This window comes from Polypterus senegalus, chromosome 2 (assembly GCF_016835505.1).
Source record: "Polypterus senegalus isolate Bchr_013 chromosome 2, ASM1683550v1, whole genome shotgun sequence".
Taxonomy (NCBI): domain Eukaryota; kingdom Metazoa; phylum Chordata; class Cladistia; order Polypteriformes; family Polypteridae; genus Polypterus; species Polypterus senegalus.
This window is the reverse complement of record NC_053155.1, coordinates 207,241,681-207,262,837: the sequence shown is the minus strand read 5'-3', so window position 1 is coordinate 207,262,837 and position 21,157 is coordinate 207,241,681. Positions and strand designations below refer to the sequence as shown.

The window sequence follows — 21,157 nt, the reverse complement described above, 5'->3', positions numbered from 1 at the left end:
ACTCCATTCATCTCTATTGACCTATTAATCTCATTAATTTAGGTATGTTTAAAAGCCTTTTACCCCGTTGGCCATGCTCTCTCTCTCAGGGGTGGGGGTGGACTTGTTTTCAATCCTATTTTTTGTAAAAATTGATTGATTTGTATGGAATAATTACAATAAAATTAATAAAATAAAAACATTTAAAAAAGAATTACTTTTACAATGAAAACCCAGAATGTAAAAATCAGAATTTTCAATTTAGTGGACTGTTTACTTAGAAATGAATTAGAACATAGAGCACTGCTGAAATTAAATTTAAAAATGCAACAAACTTAAAGTATATTCATCCACAAGGAGGAAGAGAGAAGGCATTTAACACCACACCAAACACTTGTTTGGCTAACATTAGAGCCCTTAAGCTGTCTCCCATGTGTACACAATTTCAAAAAAAAATTCCCTTTTAGTCACCTTCAAAATATTTTCCTTGAAATGCAATACAGTTGTTCCAATATTTCCTCACATTTCTAAATGCATTTCCTGTATTCTTCTCTTGTTACCATATACAGAGCCTCCTGTGTTTTTTTTTCTAGATTTTTTCCATAGTAGCAAATCTTCTTCCCATCAATCTCAATTTTAATTTTAAAATAAAATTTAATTTGTAATACATGGTGTGTTTAGCAAAATCCACACCGTTTTTGGTTAAAAACTGTTTGACTGACAATACGGTTAGTGCAGGTGTGTTGTTATGGTGCAAAATGCAGTTCTAGGGATGCCATTTCTCTAGACATTTTTCTGTGATGCTTTTCCATAGGCTCCTTAGCATTTTAGTGTAATGTTGCTGGTTAACAGTCTATCCACAGGATATGAACTTCATATGAACAGATCTGTCAGAGACGAAAAAATGTGATCACCATTGTCTCTTAAAAATATGCCATGGTGTCTAGGAGGTAAAAAGAATTGCCAAAGTCATGCACAATTGTAGAGCAAATGCCGGAACTACCCTCTCAATGAACTCCACACGGTGTCACTCAGTGAACTGATTAACCAGACTATAGGCATATGATTCCTATTGTCTTATTCTATAGCTACACTGTAGTTCTCTGCGTTAAACTAATTCTGGGAATTTTGTGGGACCCCCCTCATATATGTGCTAATATGGCTACAGTATATGCTTTACATGGGAGAAAAACTCCTTTGTTTATAGAATATAATGATTATTTTATAAAACAGTGCTGTTCTTGTATGATTCGTCAACTAGTTTATATTATCTTTACATAAAGGATCTTGGATTTCATGCTTCCTTGATGAAAAATGAAAACAGAGCCCAGTACCTGGATCATGAGGAAGAAATCAGACAGTAAGTAAAATATCCTTTTCAATATAAGAATAAGTTCACTGAAAGAATTGAACATAAGTGCATTTATCATGGTAAATGGCATTCCCAGAAGAGCTAGTGAGCTCAGTTTTACAGAGATGAATTACTGTGATTGTCAGAATATTAATATTTGCATACATCCCTTAGCTTTTTTTAATGTGTTTAGCTTAGCTTTAAGAAGTGGCAGTCATATTCTGAGAAAATGTTGGTAAATAACACTGCTGACGAGGCTGTTAATGAATCACAATATTTACATTGTGTGCTCATACTTTGGAAATATGTTATTTGTGTGTTTCAGGTGGAGAAAGTCTTTTTTGTATAGTCTAATTTTTGGAATCCCTGTTATGGTTTTGATGATATATATGATGGTTATGGACCACAAACAAAGTGGAACAGAGCACCAGGAGCATCAAATTCTGCCAGGATTGTCTTTGTTCAATCTTCTGTTTTTCATTCTCTGTACTTTTGTACAGGTATGTTAATTATAACCTACTTCTGTGAATTATATTTTAGGTCACCTAAGTTGCATTGTAATTCTACTTTATTTCCCCCTCTCAAGACATTATATTGAGTAAAGATTAGTTTTATTAATTCTGCTGAGTTAATATGAACATTGAAAGATTGTAGGTGCTCTGTGCAGATGCTTAGAAAAAATGAATCTAAACCATATCCCGTATGTTGCTTCTCTGTCCATATTCAAGATTTTAGCACAAACCAACACCATGAAATGAATGGAGAACCTTATCTGTTGACTTCTGATTTGCCAAAAACTGGTTAAATCCTAGAGCCAATCTCTCTGTATTTGGTAATAATTGTATGTTTTGCAGTAATTTCCAGTTTATTAATTTTGTAAAGTGTAATATGTACTTATATGCATAGTGAGATGAGACTACATACAGAATGCAACCTGAATTGTCACTTGTGTATGTTATCTAAAAACTGTTGTAAAATTCTGTTTATTCATTCATTTTCTTGTGCTTTCAGTTTTTAGGGGGATGGTACTTCTATATCCAGGCCTATAAATCCCTGAAACACAAATCTGCAAACATGGATGTGCTTATAGTGCTGGCAACAACAATTTCTTATATTTACTCTGTTGTGATTCTGATAGTGGCCATGGTGGAAAAAGCAGTACATAGCCCAATCACATTCTTCGACACCCCACCAATGCTATTTCTTTTCATTGCTTTAGGAAGGTGGCTGGAACATATTGCAAAGGTAATGTGTTATGTGTTTGAATCACCTGCTCAAAGAGTTGAATGAATGTATTTTAATTTCAGTTTTATTGATAGCCAATTATTTAAAGAAATTGGGTGCCAATACATAATAATATTTCAGATAGTTTATATACATTTAATTTTATAAACCCTGCCCAAACAAAAAAACTAACAAAATATACATTCCCTAAGAATGTTTTTGTACTTTAGACTAAATAATCTTTTTCATTTTTTATTTTTAAAATTGTTAGGGCCTATTGTACATATTATAATTTGCAGAGTAAATATGCATTTTTCTGGTTTTATTTATTTATTTGTTTGTTTTGTATTCATTTTTAGTAGTTAGTGGCTAGGAAATCTTGAATTTGAGCTTCCTGTAAGTGGGTGTTTACAGTACAAACCCTCCAACATTTCATCATTAATAAAGAGTATGAAATGCATGTACATTAAAGTGTCCAGTCTGATATAGCTTGAGCTTGAAGCTCCCGTGTCAAATTATAGTTTATCATTTATCATACATTCATAGATCAGCATCAACATTAAAACCACCTGCCTAATATTGTGCAGGTCCCTTTTGTGCCACCAAAACCGGTCAGAACAGTCAAGGCATAGAATCCACAAGACCTGAGAAGGTGTCTACTGGTATCTGACACCAAAACGTTAGCAGCAAATACTTTAAGTCCATGGATTGGATTTGTTTTTCCAGCACGTCGCACAGATGCTCATTCAGATTGAGATCTAAGCAATTTGTAGGCAAAGTCAATACCTTAAGCTCATGGTCATGTTTCTCAAGCCATGAGTTTAAGGTATTGAATTGGCCTACATATTGCTCAGATCTCAATCTGAATGAGCATCTGTGCGACGTGCTGGAAAAACAAACCATGAACAATTTTTGTAGTGTGATGGGGTGCATTATCCTGCTGGAAGCCACTGTCTTCATTGTATCCTGCTGCCATCTCTTCCCCAGGTAAAGGATGGATATGCTCTCAGTCCACAAAATGATCTAAAAGAAAACATGACTCCTGAGACCAGACTACCTTCTTCTATTGTTCTTTGGTCCAGTTATGATGCTTACGTGCCAATTGTGGACACTTTAAACAGCATGGGCACTCCAACTGGTCTATGGCTGTGCAGCAAACTTCAATGCACTGTGTTTCCTCACACTTTCCTCTCATGGCCAGCATTACGTTTTTCAGCAATTTGGACTTCTTCTGTGGGATTGGACTAGATGAGCTAATGTTCATTCCCCACATGCATGAGTGAGGTTTTTTCCATACATGACACTGTCACCAGTTCAACAGTTGTCCTTCTTTTGGTGAGTACTAACCACGGCATACTGTGAACACCTCACAAGACCTACCATTATGGAGATGCTCTGACCCAGTCAGCTAGTCATCACAATTTGTCCCTTGTCATTGTCACTCAGATCCTTACAGTTGCCCAGTTTTCCTTCTTCCAACACACCATTTGTTCAAGAACTAACTGTTCACTTTCTGCCTAATATATCCCAACCCAAGTGCCATTGTGTCAATATGATCAAGTTATTCACTTCACCTGTCAGTGGTATTTGCTAATGTTCCTGTGCCTTTTGCTAAAATAGAGATGGTAGAAAATTTACTTGCAAGAGGAGGTCCTTACTAATGCTGTTTGATTTCCTGCAGAAGCATATTTTATATATTCTGAACTAAAGGCTGTGTGACAGTAATATTCTATGCCAACACGTCAGCCCTCTGACGGTAATGAACTATGAAGGGCATTGGGAGATGGGGCTTGCTTTAGAAACACTGGAAGTAAAACAAGAATTTACCTTTGGCTGGACATCTGTCCATTGTGGTTCACAATCACATAATGTAGCATGAATGTATTGAATTTTGAAAGATAAAAAAACATTACCTTGAGAAGAATTCATGCAGAAACTAGGAGAACTGAGAGACCATGACTGTCTCTGGAAGTTAATCAAAGAATTACTTGCATTGCTCTCTATCCATTTGTCTGCATAAGGCTCTCCAGTGGCAATATGCAAAGTTATTGTGAGTATGCATGGTGGAGGAATATATTTGATACAGTGACCTTTAAAGCTATGCTGTTGGTAAACTTTGTGTTAGACAAAGTATGGGCGGCATGGTGGCGCAGTGGTAGCGCTGCTGCCTCGCAGTTGGGAGACCCGGGTTCTCTTCCCAGGTCCTCCCTGCTTGGAGTTTGCATGTTCTACCCGTGTCTGCGTGGGTTTCCTCCGGGCGCTCCGGGTTCCTCCTACAGTCCAAAGACATGCAGGTTAGGTGGATTGGCGATTCTAAATTGGCCCTAATGTGTGCTTGGTGTGTGGGTGTGTTTGTGTGTGTCCTGCGGTGGGTTGGCACCCTGCCCGGGATTAGTTCCTGCCTTGTGCCCTGTGTTGGCTGGGATAGGCTCCAGCAGACCCCCGTGACCCTGTGTTCGGATTCAGCGGGTTGGAAAATGGATGGATGGATTGACAAAGTATGATTCAGTGTTTGTTTCACCTGTCCAGCAAAAAGTAATGATTCTCAAAGAATCAAACTACACCTTGCCCAGAACTAATGCCAAGACCCACAGTGCTTTAGCTGTTTATGGTATGTACTTGATTGCCTGGTTGTCTTTGAGTCTTTGGTACAAAGAAGCAATATGTAACCAGCATGGGTATTCAACACCTACAAAGATGTTTGTGGGTGTGGGAGGGATAGTCACCTGGGATGCATGTGGTGCGGAGCTGTGAATACTATTTTTGCATTGTTGTGAAGGATTCCCTAGCTGACAAGAGGTTGCCACATTCAAGGCTGCATTGTTCTCAATTTTGAACACTAGGACAGAAACCGCCTGAGAAACTGTTTCTTTAATGACTACATAGGGGCCAATATGTGAAGTCCTATCATGCAGGTAAAGAAAAACTGCCCTGACTCCAGAAGTAATTGTGTTGATTATAATAAAATTAAACTTAGCTGGGATCATTTAGAGCCTACTCATGTCAAAGAAAGTTTAAAGTCAGAGTGAAGGTTTGGAGGAAAGAATTCCTGAAGAGGAAGACAATGGCTTTTTTGTGACAGAGAAAGGAAGTGGGAAGAAATTAATTTTGTGAGATATGTTAGATGCTTGCATATTGTTGAACCACATGAAGGAAAGCTTGAAGAAGTATCAGGTAAATCCGTTGCTCGCCTTGGAGTGTTAATCCTTTACAAACACAGCATTTTAGTATCTGTGGCTCACTTGACATTATTTCTGGTGTAGAGAAGCATTATGGGGGTGCACTCTCCTTTTACAACACTAAAGTTACTACTATCATTCTGTAAAACAGTACCTTTGAAGTTTCAGGGCATAATCTTTTTAAGAGCCAAATAAAAAATAAACTTAAATGCTACACTGCCATTAGATATTGTTAATATCAAGATATTGCTAAAATGAAAGAGGAACGTTAAATAAATGCCAGATGTGTAATAAGTAAACAATTGTTAAATATTGTAAATAAATGTATTTTCTGTAATTAAGATAAAGTACTGTTTTGGAATTCTTATTTTTTGTTTAGTGTGAGTGTAGCATCCTCCACAGATTTGACTCTTGCCTGTTTCTGTTGCTTCCAAGATGCAGCTTTGGCTGCTCATGACTCTGCAGTGGATGAAATGGTTTCAGACAACAGACGGAAGAATAACTCTTTATAGTAGTTTTTATAAACCTTCTTTCTTATTCCAGTCTGCAGTGTATTCATGTGAGATGCATATATACAGTGTAAGACATTCTGGTATGGCGGTATGAAGAGTAATAGTATTATATTAACTGCTTCATCTCTTCTTTAATTATTCATCTGTGCATGGAACATAAAACACAGAGAGTGAGCTATGATTAAAGAAGGTAATCTTACTTACATTGCTATCTATAGCAGAAAACCCTTGTTCCTTAAGGATCAGATTCGAGTAGTGGAGAGTATAGTAGTGTTCAGTGTTCGAACTGTGGTCATGCAACTGTAGTCCGTGACAAATAAAGAGGCAATGCACAATTATACATCCTGAACATACATTTGACATAAAGCTGTGTGTGTGAGTGTGTTTCTCTCTTTCTTTTTGCCTCTGAAAGAATCTTCTTCTCTTTAAAGAGGCATTTCTACAGACAGAGCATGGTAGGTCAAAAGTGTATAATTTCCCAACAAAAAATAAGCAACAACCGAGATAATGGAAAGCACTGCTCCCACCCATTAAGATTATTTACTGTCAATTGCAGAAACAATGAGCATCAAGAAATTAAAAGAATGAAGACCACTGTATTTATGTATTTTTATTTTTTATTAAGAGATCAAAACATATTATAAGAGTTAGTCTTGCAGTTGTTCATCTAACAGTGACCATGTTTTTTGTAACACCTTTCTGTCTCACAATGTCTTACTTTATCAAAGCTTTTTAGCAGTCTTCATAAAGCACTGTTATGTTGTAAAATATTATTGTACATCTAATAAAACTTTATTGGAGGCCAACAACTTGTGTACTTGAAAAGGTGAGCTATAAAATAATCTATTTATATGTCAGTGTTTAGAAATATCTGCTTCTGCATTTCTCTGTAGTAGCAAAATATAAATGAAATGTTAATTCCATGCTGAAAAATAAAAAGAAAGTAATGAACACAACATTACCATTAGGTGGCCTTTTTTGGTATAAAGAACTAGCTAACCAAAAAGCTTGTGGAGTGAATGGTCTGTTCTTTTTTGTCAGAATGTTTATGTTCATATTAATATAAATTGTTATGTAATCTTAGGAGGTTTTTGTTTCTTTTCATGTTTTAATTGTATGCCATTGTTTTTTTTTCCATGTTGCTGTTGTATTTTTTTTTTTGATTAAATAAAATGTCTTTTTTTCTTCTAAATTCTAACAGAGCAAAACATCAGAAGCTTTAGCTAAGCTTATGTCACTGCAGGCAACTGATGCAACAATAGTGATTTTTGGACAAGATCATTTAATTCTAAGGTAGGCCATTCTGATTCTTTATAACACAAAGTACATCTCAGTGAAGTTCTCCAGTATTAAATATCTAAATTGTGCAGGAACTGGCAAGAGTATAATTGTTAAAAAAAAGTTAGGTTCTTCATTTCATACCAGTACCTGTAACTAACATTTTTTCTGTGGCCAAAGTTCATTTTTAATGAATATGGCTTTGAAATCCAAGTACTTTAAAGTCTGGATCTTCCACCTCTTAAAAAAAAGCCAAGCCTATTAATTTGATATTCAAGTTAAAAGTCACTTTCAAGAATTGGTGATCAGTAAAACTTGAGATTATTTGAGTCAGATTCTGAAACTTTTAAAGCTGTAGGAAAAATTGTGATAGTTTAAGCAAGAACCTGTGTACACATAGGTAGATACTTCGGAGGTTGTTTTGAGATGCAGCACTTGCATAGCAACAGAAACGTGCTTGACACTTCAAATCTTATAATGAAATAATTTGATAGTACTGTTGTATAATTGCATTTAGCATTAGTTACAATACAGCTGCACTGAAGAACGCTCAAGGAATACCGACTTTAGGGTAAGGCAAATGGAACACATTTCATTGCAACCATGTACAACAACACAACAGCATAGCTGCTAAATGGAAGAGTTAACGCATATTCACAACTACTGTCCTAGGTATTGCATCAGCCAGTTTTAGCAATAGCATGAAATTGAAATAATTCAGATCCGGCATTTATTAAACCACCTGCAACATTCATCTATTTCTGATTAGTCTGTGTTGTCTTACGTAAAGTATAATTATTATTATTGTACAGTGCCTGTATATATTTCCTTTTAAATAATTATGTGACTTCTAAAACTGATTTTCTACACCAGAGCTGATTTATGTGTGTCATAGTAAAACTTAATGTTATAAATACTTATGCAATGACTTATTTTATTTTTTGTATTTGTAACTAATTTAGACCACTTTGCAGTGATATGTGCTATTATGTAAAATAGTATTTTATACATTTTATATTGGGTTGACATATTTATCCAAAGTAACTTTCAAGGTCAAGATATGGTTCAACTGTTTACATATATTTTTACAATTGGGACAAAGGGTCAATGTCACACAGTGAGGCAGAACTGGTTGCCTTGTACTTTAAAGGACAGGACTTCAGCCACTGCACAGTAGTGCATAGTTGTATCCAAGTGGTCACTGACACCAGTGCTACAAAAAATTGTGCCAGACCCATATAAAGGTATGTCAACAGCATCCATGGGTTACATGACAATCAAGACTTCCTGGTGGCTTCAAACCCAGACAAAAAGAATGAACGAAGTGAATGTATTAATACAATTAAAAGATCCGCCATAAATTCCACAAGATTAAGACAACATGAAAAATAAAACAAATGTTCTACTAACCATTTTAGTAGAATTTAACAACAACATTACCTGCCAAAGAAAGAAAGAAATAGAAAAATCACTAGTTGTACTACAGTGATTATACTGAACAGAATGATTACTGGAATAACCATTCAGGTTGTTACACTGGGAAAAACCACAGTTACACAAAATGATTCATGAATGTATTAAATAATGATGGCTAAAAAGAGCAGAATAATTCTGTTGACATTTGTTAAATGTTTGAATGGGTAAACATTGTAGAGTTTTTCTGCAGACTGCAAATAAATAAAAAATTTAATAAGCAAAGCGACCCTGATTATAAATAATAAAGAAAAAATAACAAGTAAATTAATTCTTTGCCTAAGAAGACACTCCATTTCATAACATACACCTAAACAGACTGTAGTGTAATTATGTGTTTTACACATTACAGAATTACTTGAATTTAATCCACTTCTTGCAGTTAAGGATTTATACTTGAGTTCTGGTTAAATTCCTTAGTTGGTCAGTACAATTTATAACAAAAACTACTCATGAAGGCAAAGGAAGTTTGAAAAAATGTGTAGAGAAAATCACATTGTTAGGAAGTGTGATGATACGGGTTCGCTGCATGCTCCTGTCGTCCATCCGGGAGCCCTTGAACCCGTCACTGTTGGTAATGTTACCGATGAGCTTGGCAGTGAGGCACAACAAATAGAGCAAGGGGATGGCGCAAAAGTGCTTTTATTTAAAAACAACAAACAAAAACAAGTGTTCAAACAAAGTGCAATGCATCAGATCTTTAAATAAATAATCAATTAAAACAGAAACGAAGGTTAAAATCCAATAGAAAAAAAACAATCCTTTAAAACTAGGTTAAAACAATACCGGAAACAGTCCCTTTAAAATCCAAAGCCTGGTGTCTTCCTTTATCTGGCGGCTCCCCTGCTTCTCCCATACGGGCTTCTCAACAGGGGAGTCACCCTTCCTGTAGCTGACCTTACTACTGTCCGGTGCCTTCCATTCCCTGGCTCCATACGGCTACCTTACCGGACTGAGACTTGGGTTCTTCAATGGCCAGGTCGCTCACGCTGAGGCTCACCTTCCCAAGACTCCACAACTCCCATTGCCCTCCGCGGAGAGTCATCCATACTACCTGTCACTCCAGCTCCTAGAAATCGTTCAGCTGGAGTGACCACTTCCAACTGCCCCTCCTCTAGTTTCGGCCAAACACTGCTCGTGAGGGGCCCTTCAATCCAGCTGCCTGCAAGCGCTCGCTTGCTCTCACTTTCTCTCTCTCTCGCACTGGCTTTCTCCTTCAGCTTCCTGCCTTCTTCCTCACTGCTGCAACCTCCATTTTTTTTTTCTCTTTATCTTCTCCCCCCAGCTGCCTTGTGCTACTCTTTATAACAGGAACGTGATTCACCTGTGGCAGTCAGCGGCTCCCGGGAACAATTACGGATGCGGACGACTCCTCACCTGTGCACTTAAGTGAGACTCGCCCGCACAGCAAATCACCCCAGGAACCACTTCAGTCACACATGACCACGCTAAGTCGCGAGTGCTTTGATTATTTATTTTAAAATGGCCCTTTGACATATGCTGTGGACCCGCTATACCACAGGAAGTAGAAAACAATAATGCATATAATTACAGTCTTTTACAACTGAAATGGGATAAGCTGTACTTATATCTGCTGTTGCACAGGTTTTTGAAATGTCTAGGTTTTGCTGGAAAATGAAAGACACTGTTTTAATAGTTGTAGGAGTACTGTTGGTTGGAAGGCAAGAATAGACCAAATGCAGAAGGAAGTTCTACAGTCTGAAGCTTAACACTGTCTTATACAAAGGCAAAGCTGTAAGTCCTATATCAATAAAATTACCATGAAGCATAGTTGTGATATATTTTTGTAACAGGAGTGAACATTTGCAAAAAGGTAGCATATAGCAAAGTGTTTCTTGGAAGGAATCGGTAGCAGTCTGCAAGACACAGGGTGTTCATTGGGAAAATGACCAAAGCCAACAGCCAAAGTGGCATTAGAGTTACATAAAATCTAAATCTAATCTAAAAGAACTCTTGTCTGAAATTTCTGTAAAACATTGTCTGGAAGAGAGGTGATTTTTCACTTCAATCATTTTCAATCATTTTCTCTTTTAATTTATAACTTGTTTAAAAAGACATGTAGCATTGCATTTTCCCTGTTCATTATTTGGCTAGGTAAAAGATATATATATATGTATTAAAGAGCAAGGGCTTGATAGAAGGATGAGACAGAAAAAAAGAAACCGACAAATCAAAAGCACTTCTGTGTGTTAACATTGGCATGTAACATTGGCAGCAAGTCAGTTTAAAAAGTGCCTTAGAAATATTCAAAGATTATGGGAGTGAGCCATTGACTAATGGCATAAAGTCAACAGAATTACTTCATGGCAAAGAAGGAACCCACCTTCCCTTACATAGCACCATGGAATCTAACTTGGTGAGTATACATTTAAATAAAGAATACGTTTAATACACAGGGGTCTGATAAGCTCCATTGTGCAATAGCACTCTTAACGTTCAATACATTCAAGACATTTCATCAACCCACAACTGATTTTAATAGGTCTGACTACTAGGCAGACACAGCAGGTCTTAAGCAACCATTACCGTAATATGTTTTCAAAATAGTGATTCAGACCTACAATCATTTAAATTAATCATAATTTTAAAAAATAGTACCAGAGACCACATTAAGTATCAACCAAATACTGATCCTGTGTCTTGCTGTTCTATGGTACCTGTTTCTTCCCAGCTTAAACTGCAAGAACATGGCTTTCTAAGTGATAAAGGAGGCAGCCCCTAATCCATTTTGTTTTCGAGTGGCAGAGTTTTGACAGCATATCAAATTAACAGACTTTTAGTTCATCAAACTAAAAAACATAAAATCTAGAAACGTCAACCAATATCACAGTCACTATGGCATCAACTGTTTGCAGAGTCAAACTAAAGGTCATGAATATGACAACATCAAATCAAAAACAGTACATTTTCAGCTAAAAATCAAACTAGTGCTTCCTTTGAGCAACATTGATCTTAATCAAATCCCCATGTAATGTATGACCCACCCTTAAATCCTTTCCTTTAAGTGTTTGCTTTGCTGTGATTTTCTAACTGTAATTTTTGTTGCTTTTCTTACAAATTTTGACACATAATATATCCTTGGAACTAAACAAAGATCTAGTAACACATGGTGTTTTCCATATGCCTATGTCGATAAGCATGCCATTGTTGTCACATGTCATTATGCATATATGTGAGTGTATGTATGTATGTATGTGGTAACAGCACCCACAGCATGGCAACACACATATCACTGTATGCTTGATAATATCATCAACATATAACAACACAAGCTCCAAGGCATAAAACTACCAAAATAAACTGGTTAAAGAGGCAAGACAATTGACAAAAACAGAAAAAATATGAAAATACCCAAGACTCCATATTTTGTATGTCTGTTTTCAAATACAGAAATTTAACTAAATGTGCAAATTTAGTTAATTTCAGCTCCAAAGTCTAATTTACACGACTGACTTGTCATGAGAGTTTTACTTTTTGGTTGCTCATAGTATAAAAGTAAGAGGGATGAAATAACTCATTGCATTTACTTGAGCTCAGTATTTAGTAAGTCATTTTATGGCCTTTGTAGATCAGATTATTTTGACTCTTTTCACCATAACTTTTGAATAGTTATCTTAAATTTCTTTCATTTCAATGTAACAGACCTACCTGTCCAACCTTAGTTATTCACTTTTTGAGTATCCACAATCTCTGAAGCTGAATGTCTGAAACAGAACATTTTATTGCAGTGCAATTCCCACCCTATGAAAACAAGATGTCGAACATAGTCTTGGTGCTGATCACTTAACTTTAGGTGCAAGTTATTTCTATAGTTAATATCCCTATGCGATACATTTTTAATCTAAAGCATCACATTTTCTCATTTTGTTGTAACAAATTACTGCCTTTGATTTTGACTTTTTATAGCATGATTTACTTTGTTTATCTGGTAAGCACCACATAAAATGGAGAAGTGCATTTTCTTGAAAATTGTATAACTTTATTCTAAAATGTTTTTGTTAAGGTTTCAAAAATATTGTAATGCCTAGTTAAAGGAACAATTCATAAGTTCTAAATCTGTGGTCACAGCTAAAAGGTTAATGAATTGGAGGGTTTGTGGCTGTAATTATTCCAAATAGGTTCTCCTCGGCTACTATGCATTTCTGAAACCTGTCATATAGCTGCTGAAAGCAGGCTTCGGATGATGACATCTTTAGTGCTATAAAAACAGTAACTTTAAAGGACATATTTGAAGTGAGAAAATAAAAAAAAACATCCACTTCATACTGAAATGATGTCTGGCGAATTTGATGAATTCCTTAACATTATTGTTACTTATTTTGCTTGAACACAGACTAGCGCATGAAATAATTGTAGCATCAGGTATCTGTGCATCAGTAGCGCACTCTTTATAGCGTTTTAGTTGCTGATTTCTAGAGAAAGTGGCAAAATTTGATGTTGTATTACTGCTTTAAAAAGTGAACTTCAGATGTGCTATGCATACCTTTATTTCAACCTCACTAAAATGTTCTGATCATGTATAAGTAACAAAATGACTGGCCCTATAGACAGAGCTGTTATACCATAACATGTAATGTTTATGAACTGATTGCTTGTAACCACTTCAGTGGTAAATGGTGGCCAGTTTTCAGCTTATCAGCAGTACCTTGTAAGTTTTCACATGATAACTTCTGGTTTCTGCAATAGTGGAGTTAAACTAATGCTAGTCATATGTTTGCATTTACAAATATCTGGATAGTGAGAAGAGATAACTTTTTTGCAGTGAACAGCAGGTAGCAGTGGAACTGGTTCAGAGAGGTGACATTGTAAAAGTTGTCCCTGGAGGAAAGTTTCCAGTTGATGGGAAAGTTATCGATGGAAACTCCATGGTTGATGAATCTTTAATTACAGGTGAGAATATTTAATAGGAAAAATAAAAGTAGGTATCGCAGCATGCCTTAAATAATATTTTTATCTCCTTGCTTATTTACTGAAATCTGTTTGCAAAAAAAAGTAGTCAAGCAGTAGGATGAATTAAAGAATACTACATTTTATTTAAAAATATTTTAAATTTCCTATATTTTTTCTCTGTTGTTCCTATACATAGATATTTACCCAGATTTGTTTGTTTATTTCCTGGTACTATTCAAAAATGAAGGCTATGTATAGCTACAGTATGTGTAGTGTTTCTTACAAGTTCAATATACCATCTATATTCTGAAATCTGCTATTATTTTTTTAGATATCAAATATCACAATACAGAACTTTTTTTAATACTCTGATATAAACATATGTAAAATGTGCAAGTTAGGTTAATTTGTGACTCTAAAGTGTTCCTGTAAAGGTGACTTTGTGCTTATTCCTGCTATGCTCTTGATGCCTCTGGCACCTGCAACTCTAACGTAAATTAAGCAGGTTTAATTTGCATACATAGTATATCACTATTCCTTTAATCTATCTTATCTTTTCTGAATAATGTTAATTAATATTACATTCCCATCTTTTGTTTTTTGTTATAACATTGAACTGATGTCAGTTGTTTCTTTTCAGGTGAGCCCATGCCAGTAACTAAAAAATCTGGAAGTTCAGTCATTGCTGGCTCCATCAACGTACATGGCTCCCTTCTGGTGGAGGCAACACATGTAGGTTCAGATACAACATTATCACAGATTGTGAAGCTGGTGGAGGAAGCACAGATGTCAAAGGTTAGAGAATACATTTTTACTGAAGACAAATAAAATATGAAGTACGCCATGTGTATATCTTTTAGCCACACTGTGCCTTATACTTAAAAGAAAAAGTTCACTTTGTTAGACAAATCTCCACTCAATAATTAATAGATAAACACTAACTTGTACAGTATAATCATTCCAAGGGTCACCTTGACAAATGTGATTTTGAGTGTTTTCTCTCAGTGGTTTAAACAAAACACAAATTAGACTTGTTTGAATTGTACAAATATCACATTAGTCTCTTTTAAGCTTTTAATTAAAAGTTAAGCTCTTTATCTACTGGGACTGATCTTTGTAATTGAGATATTATAAGAAGAAAATAATGTGGTAAAATTATGACAAGTGAGCAATGATTTAGCTTTTTTTATTGTACTTTATACATATGACTATAAACTTCTACCAGAACTTGAAAGTGTTTCTTTTATATTTGTTAAATTTCAAGAATTAGGAAAATAATATTCATAATTTGCTTTACTTACCCGCTCAATGAATTAATAAAAAAAAATCTCAACACCTAGTTATTTTTCGGCATTGAAACTATAAAATGGCCTTTCTGTGTGTTTATTTTAATTAACATGTTTATCAACATACTTAATTATTTGTGTGAAGTAATGGTTCATGTGAAAAATAAATGGGTAAATAATGCAGGTTTGCTTTATTTTTTTTTTTTACAAAGAAAGGTAAATTAACCACTTTCTCTTAATGTATTATTTCCAGAAGAATGTTAATTTTCAACAAGATTTTGGTTTTTGCAAGTTTCAGGATTTCATTTACACATCTGTAACTTTATCTTTGTGAATCTAGCTAGTGCATTTACATTTACAGATTATTATTAAACAGTAGCACTATAGGACATAATCTCACTTTTATTATTTGCTTTTTGAGACAATTTTGCTTAGTTGCTATTTATAATGCAAACATCTTGCTTTTTAAGTACATCTTAGCTACTGCTACAGTCTTTTGACTCTGAAGTTATGTTTGTATTCAGTTTATAGGAGCATGTTATTCACATCTTGATCCAGATATATTTATGCATTTTTAGTATTTGCTTGCAGCCAAGTCCAGAAGGGCATGTTGTGGCACTGTAAGCAGAAAACTAAATAAAAAATACAGTTTATTCTCCACCAAATGTAAGCATATACTTAATGGTTTTTAAATGAAAAAACTAATATTTTATCTGAGATTCATACTTTTTATGAATTCAAATATTTTACACGGTACCTGGTCATCACAATTGAGTATTGGAGACTCAAGTATATTTTATATAAAAGTAAACTGTAAAGATGTTTATTGCAGAAATAAATGATTTAATGTCTTGATTTTTATGATACCTTTTAGACACAGTGTTAATAAAGATTTCTTTATATTTTTCAGGCACCCATTCAGCAATTTGCAGATAAATTAAGTGGATATTTTGTTCCGTTCATCATTGTGATTTCAGTTATAACTTTAGTTGTCTGGCTGGTGATTGGCTTTTTGGATTTTGATATTGTGTTGAAATATTTTCCAGTAAGTAATAATGTATTAACCTAAAAGTAAATGCATTTTATTATTTGCAGCAACCTATCCTATATATAGATGTTAAATGTTACTCAAGTTTTTCTTACATCAAAATTTCTAAATACAAAAAGTCTAAGTCAAAGAAAACCTGTTTTGGATCTGATTGTGTTTCTTAATGCTGTCAGTATGTTCTCTATTTTTATTTTTACTGATATATTTATAAATATATATACTTTTTTCTTCAATATTAGGATTCCAAAAACCTCTCAAAGGCAGAGGTTATTGTGCGATTTGCCTTCCAAACATCAATTACAGTACTTTCCATTGCCTGTCCCTGTTCATTGGGCTTGGCCACACCAACAGCAGTGATGGTTGGAACTGGTGTGGGTGCTCAGAATGGCATTCTTATTAAAGGCGGTGAACCTCTGGAAATGGCACATAAGGTACAATTAATCACTTAATAATCACTTAATAATATTATTGTACAATTAAAGCTAGAGAATTAATGATGCTATTTTAAAGCATTGGGCAGCTTCATTTTTAGTTTGAACTTGAACACAAGATGGCACAATTTATTACATATAGGGATTTTCTATGAACAATAAGTGATAGGAACCACATGTACAACAGTGGATGAGGAATTAATATTCATACTTCTTTCTCAAATTCAAAATAAAAAACATAACGTTTACTTAAAAATTTTCAGAGTTTATACATATCTTTTGTTGCTTTTGGCATAATGTAAAGGATGTTTTTAAATGTACATAAAGGAATGTGAATATTTTCCACTGCAGTTTCAAAGATGCCTGGCAATTGATTTGTCAGCTATGTGACATCTCAAAAAATATGTTTTGCTAGTTACACACTTTAGAAAGTACTTGCTTATTTAATAATTTATCCAAATAAAATTTTAAAAGCCTGTGTTGTTTTATACTTGGCAGCTAGTCGGTGAGGAGGATAGTGGTGTTGTGGGAGGCTTCTGGGGCTTTAGCCCCTGAACTTGGTCACCCATTCTGTTTCCCATGACTGTGTTAGATTAAACAAGCATAGAAAGACTTAAAATGAGTTTTAAATCACCACAGCAGAAGCTAAGCAACAAATTGATGTCATCTTACATTATTTGATGGAGAGCCTAAATTCAGTCTAAAATTTCCAGATTCAGAGTGAGCAACCCATTTGTATCTATCTGATCAAATGATATCCTGGATTTATCATTAGACCTGATTCGGGAACATAAAATATGGGTAAGATTTAAGAGAAAAGATATCATCAAGCTGGTTTTGCAGCTTTCTGTCCATGCGTCTTCTTTCAGTGCTGTTTACTGAACCACTTAAGTTACTGTCACATTTCAAGGTCAAAACTACAATGCTTTTTGGGTCCATTAGTCGCATATTGAATCTGAAACACAGTCTTGACAATGAAAACTAAAGAACACCCTTAAGAAGTCTGAGCTGTAATAAAAATATAATGCATACAATAGGAAAATTACATAGATCTTGGTGGTTGGATTTTCATTTGAGCACGGTTTCTGAAGAACAGAGAAAAGAGCCTAGAAAAGGAACTTGTCAAAACTCTGTGATTATCCATCTGATCTACTTGGGAAGAAACTGAGAATTCAACAGTTACCTTGAAAGAATCTACAGAATTGATTGCCTGAGTATTATATAAAGGTTCATAAATCAACTGCATCAAGTTCAAGTAGCACAAACCTAACACTGAATGTCTTGGATGATACTTTTTTACAGTAAAGTATAATACAGTGGCGTCAGCATCTTGCTGTTTGGATCCTTCCTTTGAGTATGGACTATGCATTGTTTTACGCTTGAAAGAAAAATGGGTGAAGTGTAGTGCTTAAAATATTATAATGGGGCTTGCCTCTGCCTGCTAAATATCAGAATTGAGTGGTAATTTTCATCTGTCAATTGTTCAGAGACCATTAGAGGCATCTAAGAAGCTCAAAAGCAAAAAAGAATATTGTCTTTGATAGTCCCTATTAAAGTCTCAATCACAATTGTATCAAAAATGTGTTGCACTTTGTACGAAATGGAAATTCTGGAAAACTGCATGAAGTAATTCCACATAAGTTAAAAAAAATTCTTCTTCACATGACTAAGTGCATGGTGTATATATAAATTATAGCCTTTGGCAGTGTTCTTATTGTAATTGACCCTGTTATCATTTCTGTTTTCATTTCATTGGATATATATACTTACTGAGTTTTTAGTAAGAATATTATATTACTTCTTCCAGTATTTTTATTGTATAAAAACTTAAGTATATTTTAAGATTCTTGCTTCTGCTTATTTTTTCTAATGGCAGTGTATATATCCCATTTTTCATGAATCTGCAGTTATCTCAAAAAATATCTATGTAACTTTTTGTGTACTGTAAGACCCAAATGTATTTTGCTTAGCTGTGATTTTCACTTGACCTTAAAGTGTTAAGTGTTGCAGCACAATCTTGAGAAGAAAAAGAAGAAAATTCCTCACTGTTAACTGATAAGTGAGTGAGAAAAATATTCTGTAAATATTAAATGCCAAAACATTATAGTAAATGGCATGTTATACATCAACATTTGATAAGTGAGTAAATATGTTTTTATCCTTTTTATACAATTCTGGTATATTTGTAACAGTTCTTTTTTATGTGCAAGCATAATTTTTTTATGTTTATATTGACTTTCGCAACTCCTTACAGATAAACACGGTTATGTTTGATAAAACCGGAACAATAACACATGGAATTCCTAAGGTGATGCGTGTGCTGATTTTGTCTGACATCTCAAAATTATCCCTGAGGAAACTACTGGCAATCGTAGGCACTGCAGAAGCAAGCAGCGAACACCCACTTGGCATGGCTGTGACAAAATACTGCAAACAGGTGAATTTTTAAAGCATTACACATGCAATAACTCTTTCATTTTATTTCAAATTCCTAAATGGCAACTATAGTTTTTTGTTTGAAATACAGTGGAACCTCGATTATCCGGTCTTCAATTAACCATGCATTTGGTTATCCGGGATCGCCTAAAAAAAAACAAACTGTTAGACATCACAAGACCGCCAAGATTTCGCCGCCAACAATTCTGACTACAGGAATGTACACTATGTGTGTCACAGCTTAAGTTTTCTTTGTCGATGGGTTTCTGAGAATTATTCTAAAAGGATTGAAAGTATAGCATCTGTGCAGCAGCCAGGTGATCCCCTGCTGTGAAAAACCATTAGATTTAATCCGATGCAGAGGACTCGTTCTGAACACTCTCCCTCTCCTTTTTCCAAATTTTGACGACTGCCATTCGTCAATAAGTTTTGACGTTTGTCTTCTGCTTCAACGTTTTTCTTGGAAAAGATTGAGTATGGGTCGCACCGTCCGTGTAGGCGACGCCTTGTTCTGAGTTCATTCAGTTGGCGTCTGCACCTCGAAGTTAGAAAGTGGCTTTGCATAAGTTCGTGCCGAAATGTCGGGGTCCAGTGCGGGAGTGAAAAGAAAAAGAGTTGTTTTGTCAATTGCTACGAAACTGCAAATTGTTGAATGTGCCGAAAAGGGGGAATCAATTTCTCAGCTTTCATCGGAATTTAACATCGAAAACCGAACAGTGCATGATATTGTTCAGAAAAAAGATGAACTCTACAAGTTCGTAACTTCATCCGATACATTTAACGGTGTGCGCAAGACAACAAAGGATTCAAAATTTGATGATCTGGATAGAGCTGTGTTCGAATGGTTCAAGCAAAAACATGCCGAGGGATGTCCTGTATCCGAGCCATTGCTGCTCGAAAAAGCGAAATGGTTTCACTGTGAGATGAAGATTCCCGAACCATTTGCTGTGTCTCAAGAATGGCTGCAATGTTTCAAATCTTGCCATGGAATTAAACAGTTGGATATCCAAGGTGAGAAACTAAGCGGTGATTCTGACGCTGCAGCTCTCTACGTAATGGAATTTAAACGACTTGTCGAGGCTCATGATCTTTCACCTGACCAACTTAATAATGCTGACGAGACTGGTTTGTACTGGAAGGCTTTGCCGTCAAAAACGCTCGTATCAAAAGAAGAAAATTCTGCTCCAGTAAGGAACCAATAACAGTGCTAGCATGCGCTAACGCTAGTGGTTCGCACAAATTGAAACTTGTATGCATTGGAAAGTCTAAGAATCCACGATCATATAAATGAACACAAATGCACAATTTTCCTGCCCTTTACTACAATCAGACCATAGTATGGATGAACAGAGAGATTTTTAAAGATTGTTTTTTTAAACATTTTGTTTCTGCTGTTCGAGACCATCTGTGCTCCAAAAATTTGCCACAAAGAGCTATGTTACTGTTGGACAACGCACCTTCCCATCCTAGCGAAAATGTCCTGAAAACAAGCGATGACCAGATTTTCGTCACATATCCTCCTCCAAATGTGACGTTGCTTAAGCAACCTATGGACCAGGGCGTCCTAGAAGCATTCAAGCGTCGTTACAGGAAATCTTTACTCCGTTCAGTCTTGGAAGAAGACGGAGATCTCCGTGAGTTTTACAAGAAATGGACAATTAAGGATGCACTTTTCTCATGTTCAGAGAGTTGGGATGACACGCTGAACTTAACCTTTCGAAAGTCATGGTGAAAATTGTTCTCTGATGTGATGTATAGTGTTGAAAACGTCAATGACAGTGAAAGCCAAGAAATAACAGCGGCATCGCTTTTGGAGGAAATTCAAAATGTAAATGGATTTGAAGACATCGACAGAGAAAATATCAAAGAATGGCAACTATGTGATAATGATCAGCCTGGATATCAAGTGAAAGACGATGACGCCATTGCTGCGGAAGCAAAGTCAAGTGCGGAATTGCCGTAAGAAAGTGACGATGACGCGGTTGAAGACGAACCTTCAGAAAAGAAAGTTTAGCTTGCAGAAGCGCTAAATTGTGCCAAAACATTGCT

The 21,157-nt window shown here is 35.4% G+C and overlaps 1 protein-coding gene across 3 annotated transcripts in view; it reads left to right on the top strand.

Annotated features, from left to right (window-relative positions):
• The window catches only part of atp7b (ATPase copper transporting beta), a 146,849-nt gene that overhangs the window by 63,086 nt on the left and 62,606 nt on the right, over positions 1-21,157 (top strand). For all 3 annotated transcript variants that reach the window (XM_039745225.1, XM_039745226.1, XM_039745224.1), the window contains 9 exons: positions 1,263-1,339; positions 1,656-1,830; positions 2,342-2,575; positions 7,447-7,538; positions 13,780-13,907; positions 14,548-14,702; positions 16,104-16,238; positions 16,481-16,672; positions 18,927-19,109. In XM_039745225.1, coding sequence (XP_039601159.1) covers positions 1,263-1,339; positions 1,656-1,830; positions 2,342-2,575; positions 7,447-7,538; positions 13,780-13,907; positions 14,548-14,702; positions 16,104-16,238; positions 16,481-16,672; positions 18,927-19,109 — 1,371 coding nt within the window. The remainder of the gene's footprint in view (positions 1-1,262; positions 1,340-1,655; positions 1,831-2,341; positions 2,576-7,446; positions 7,539-13,779; positions 13,908-14,547; positions 14,703-16,103; positions 16,239-16,480; positions 16,673-18,926; positions 19,110-21,157) is intronic.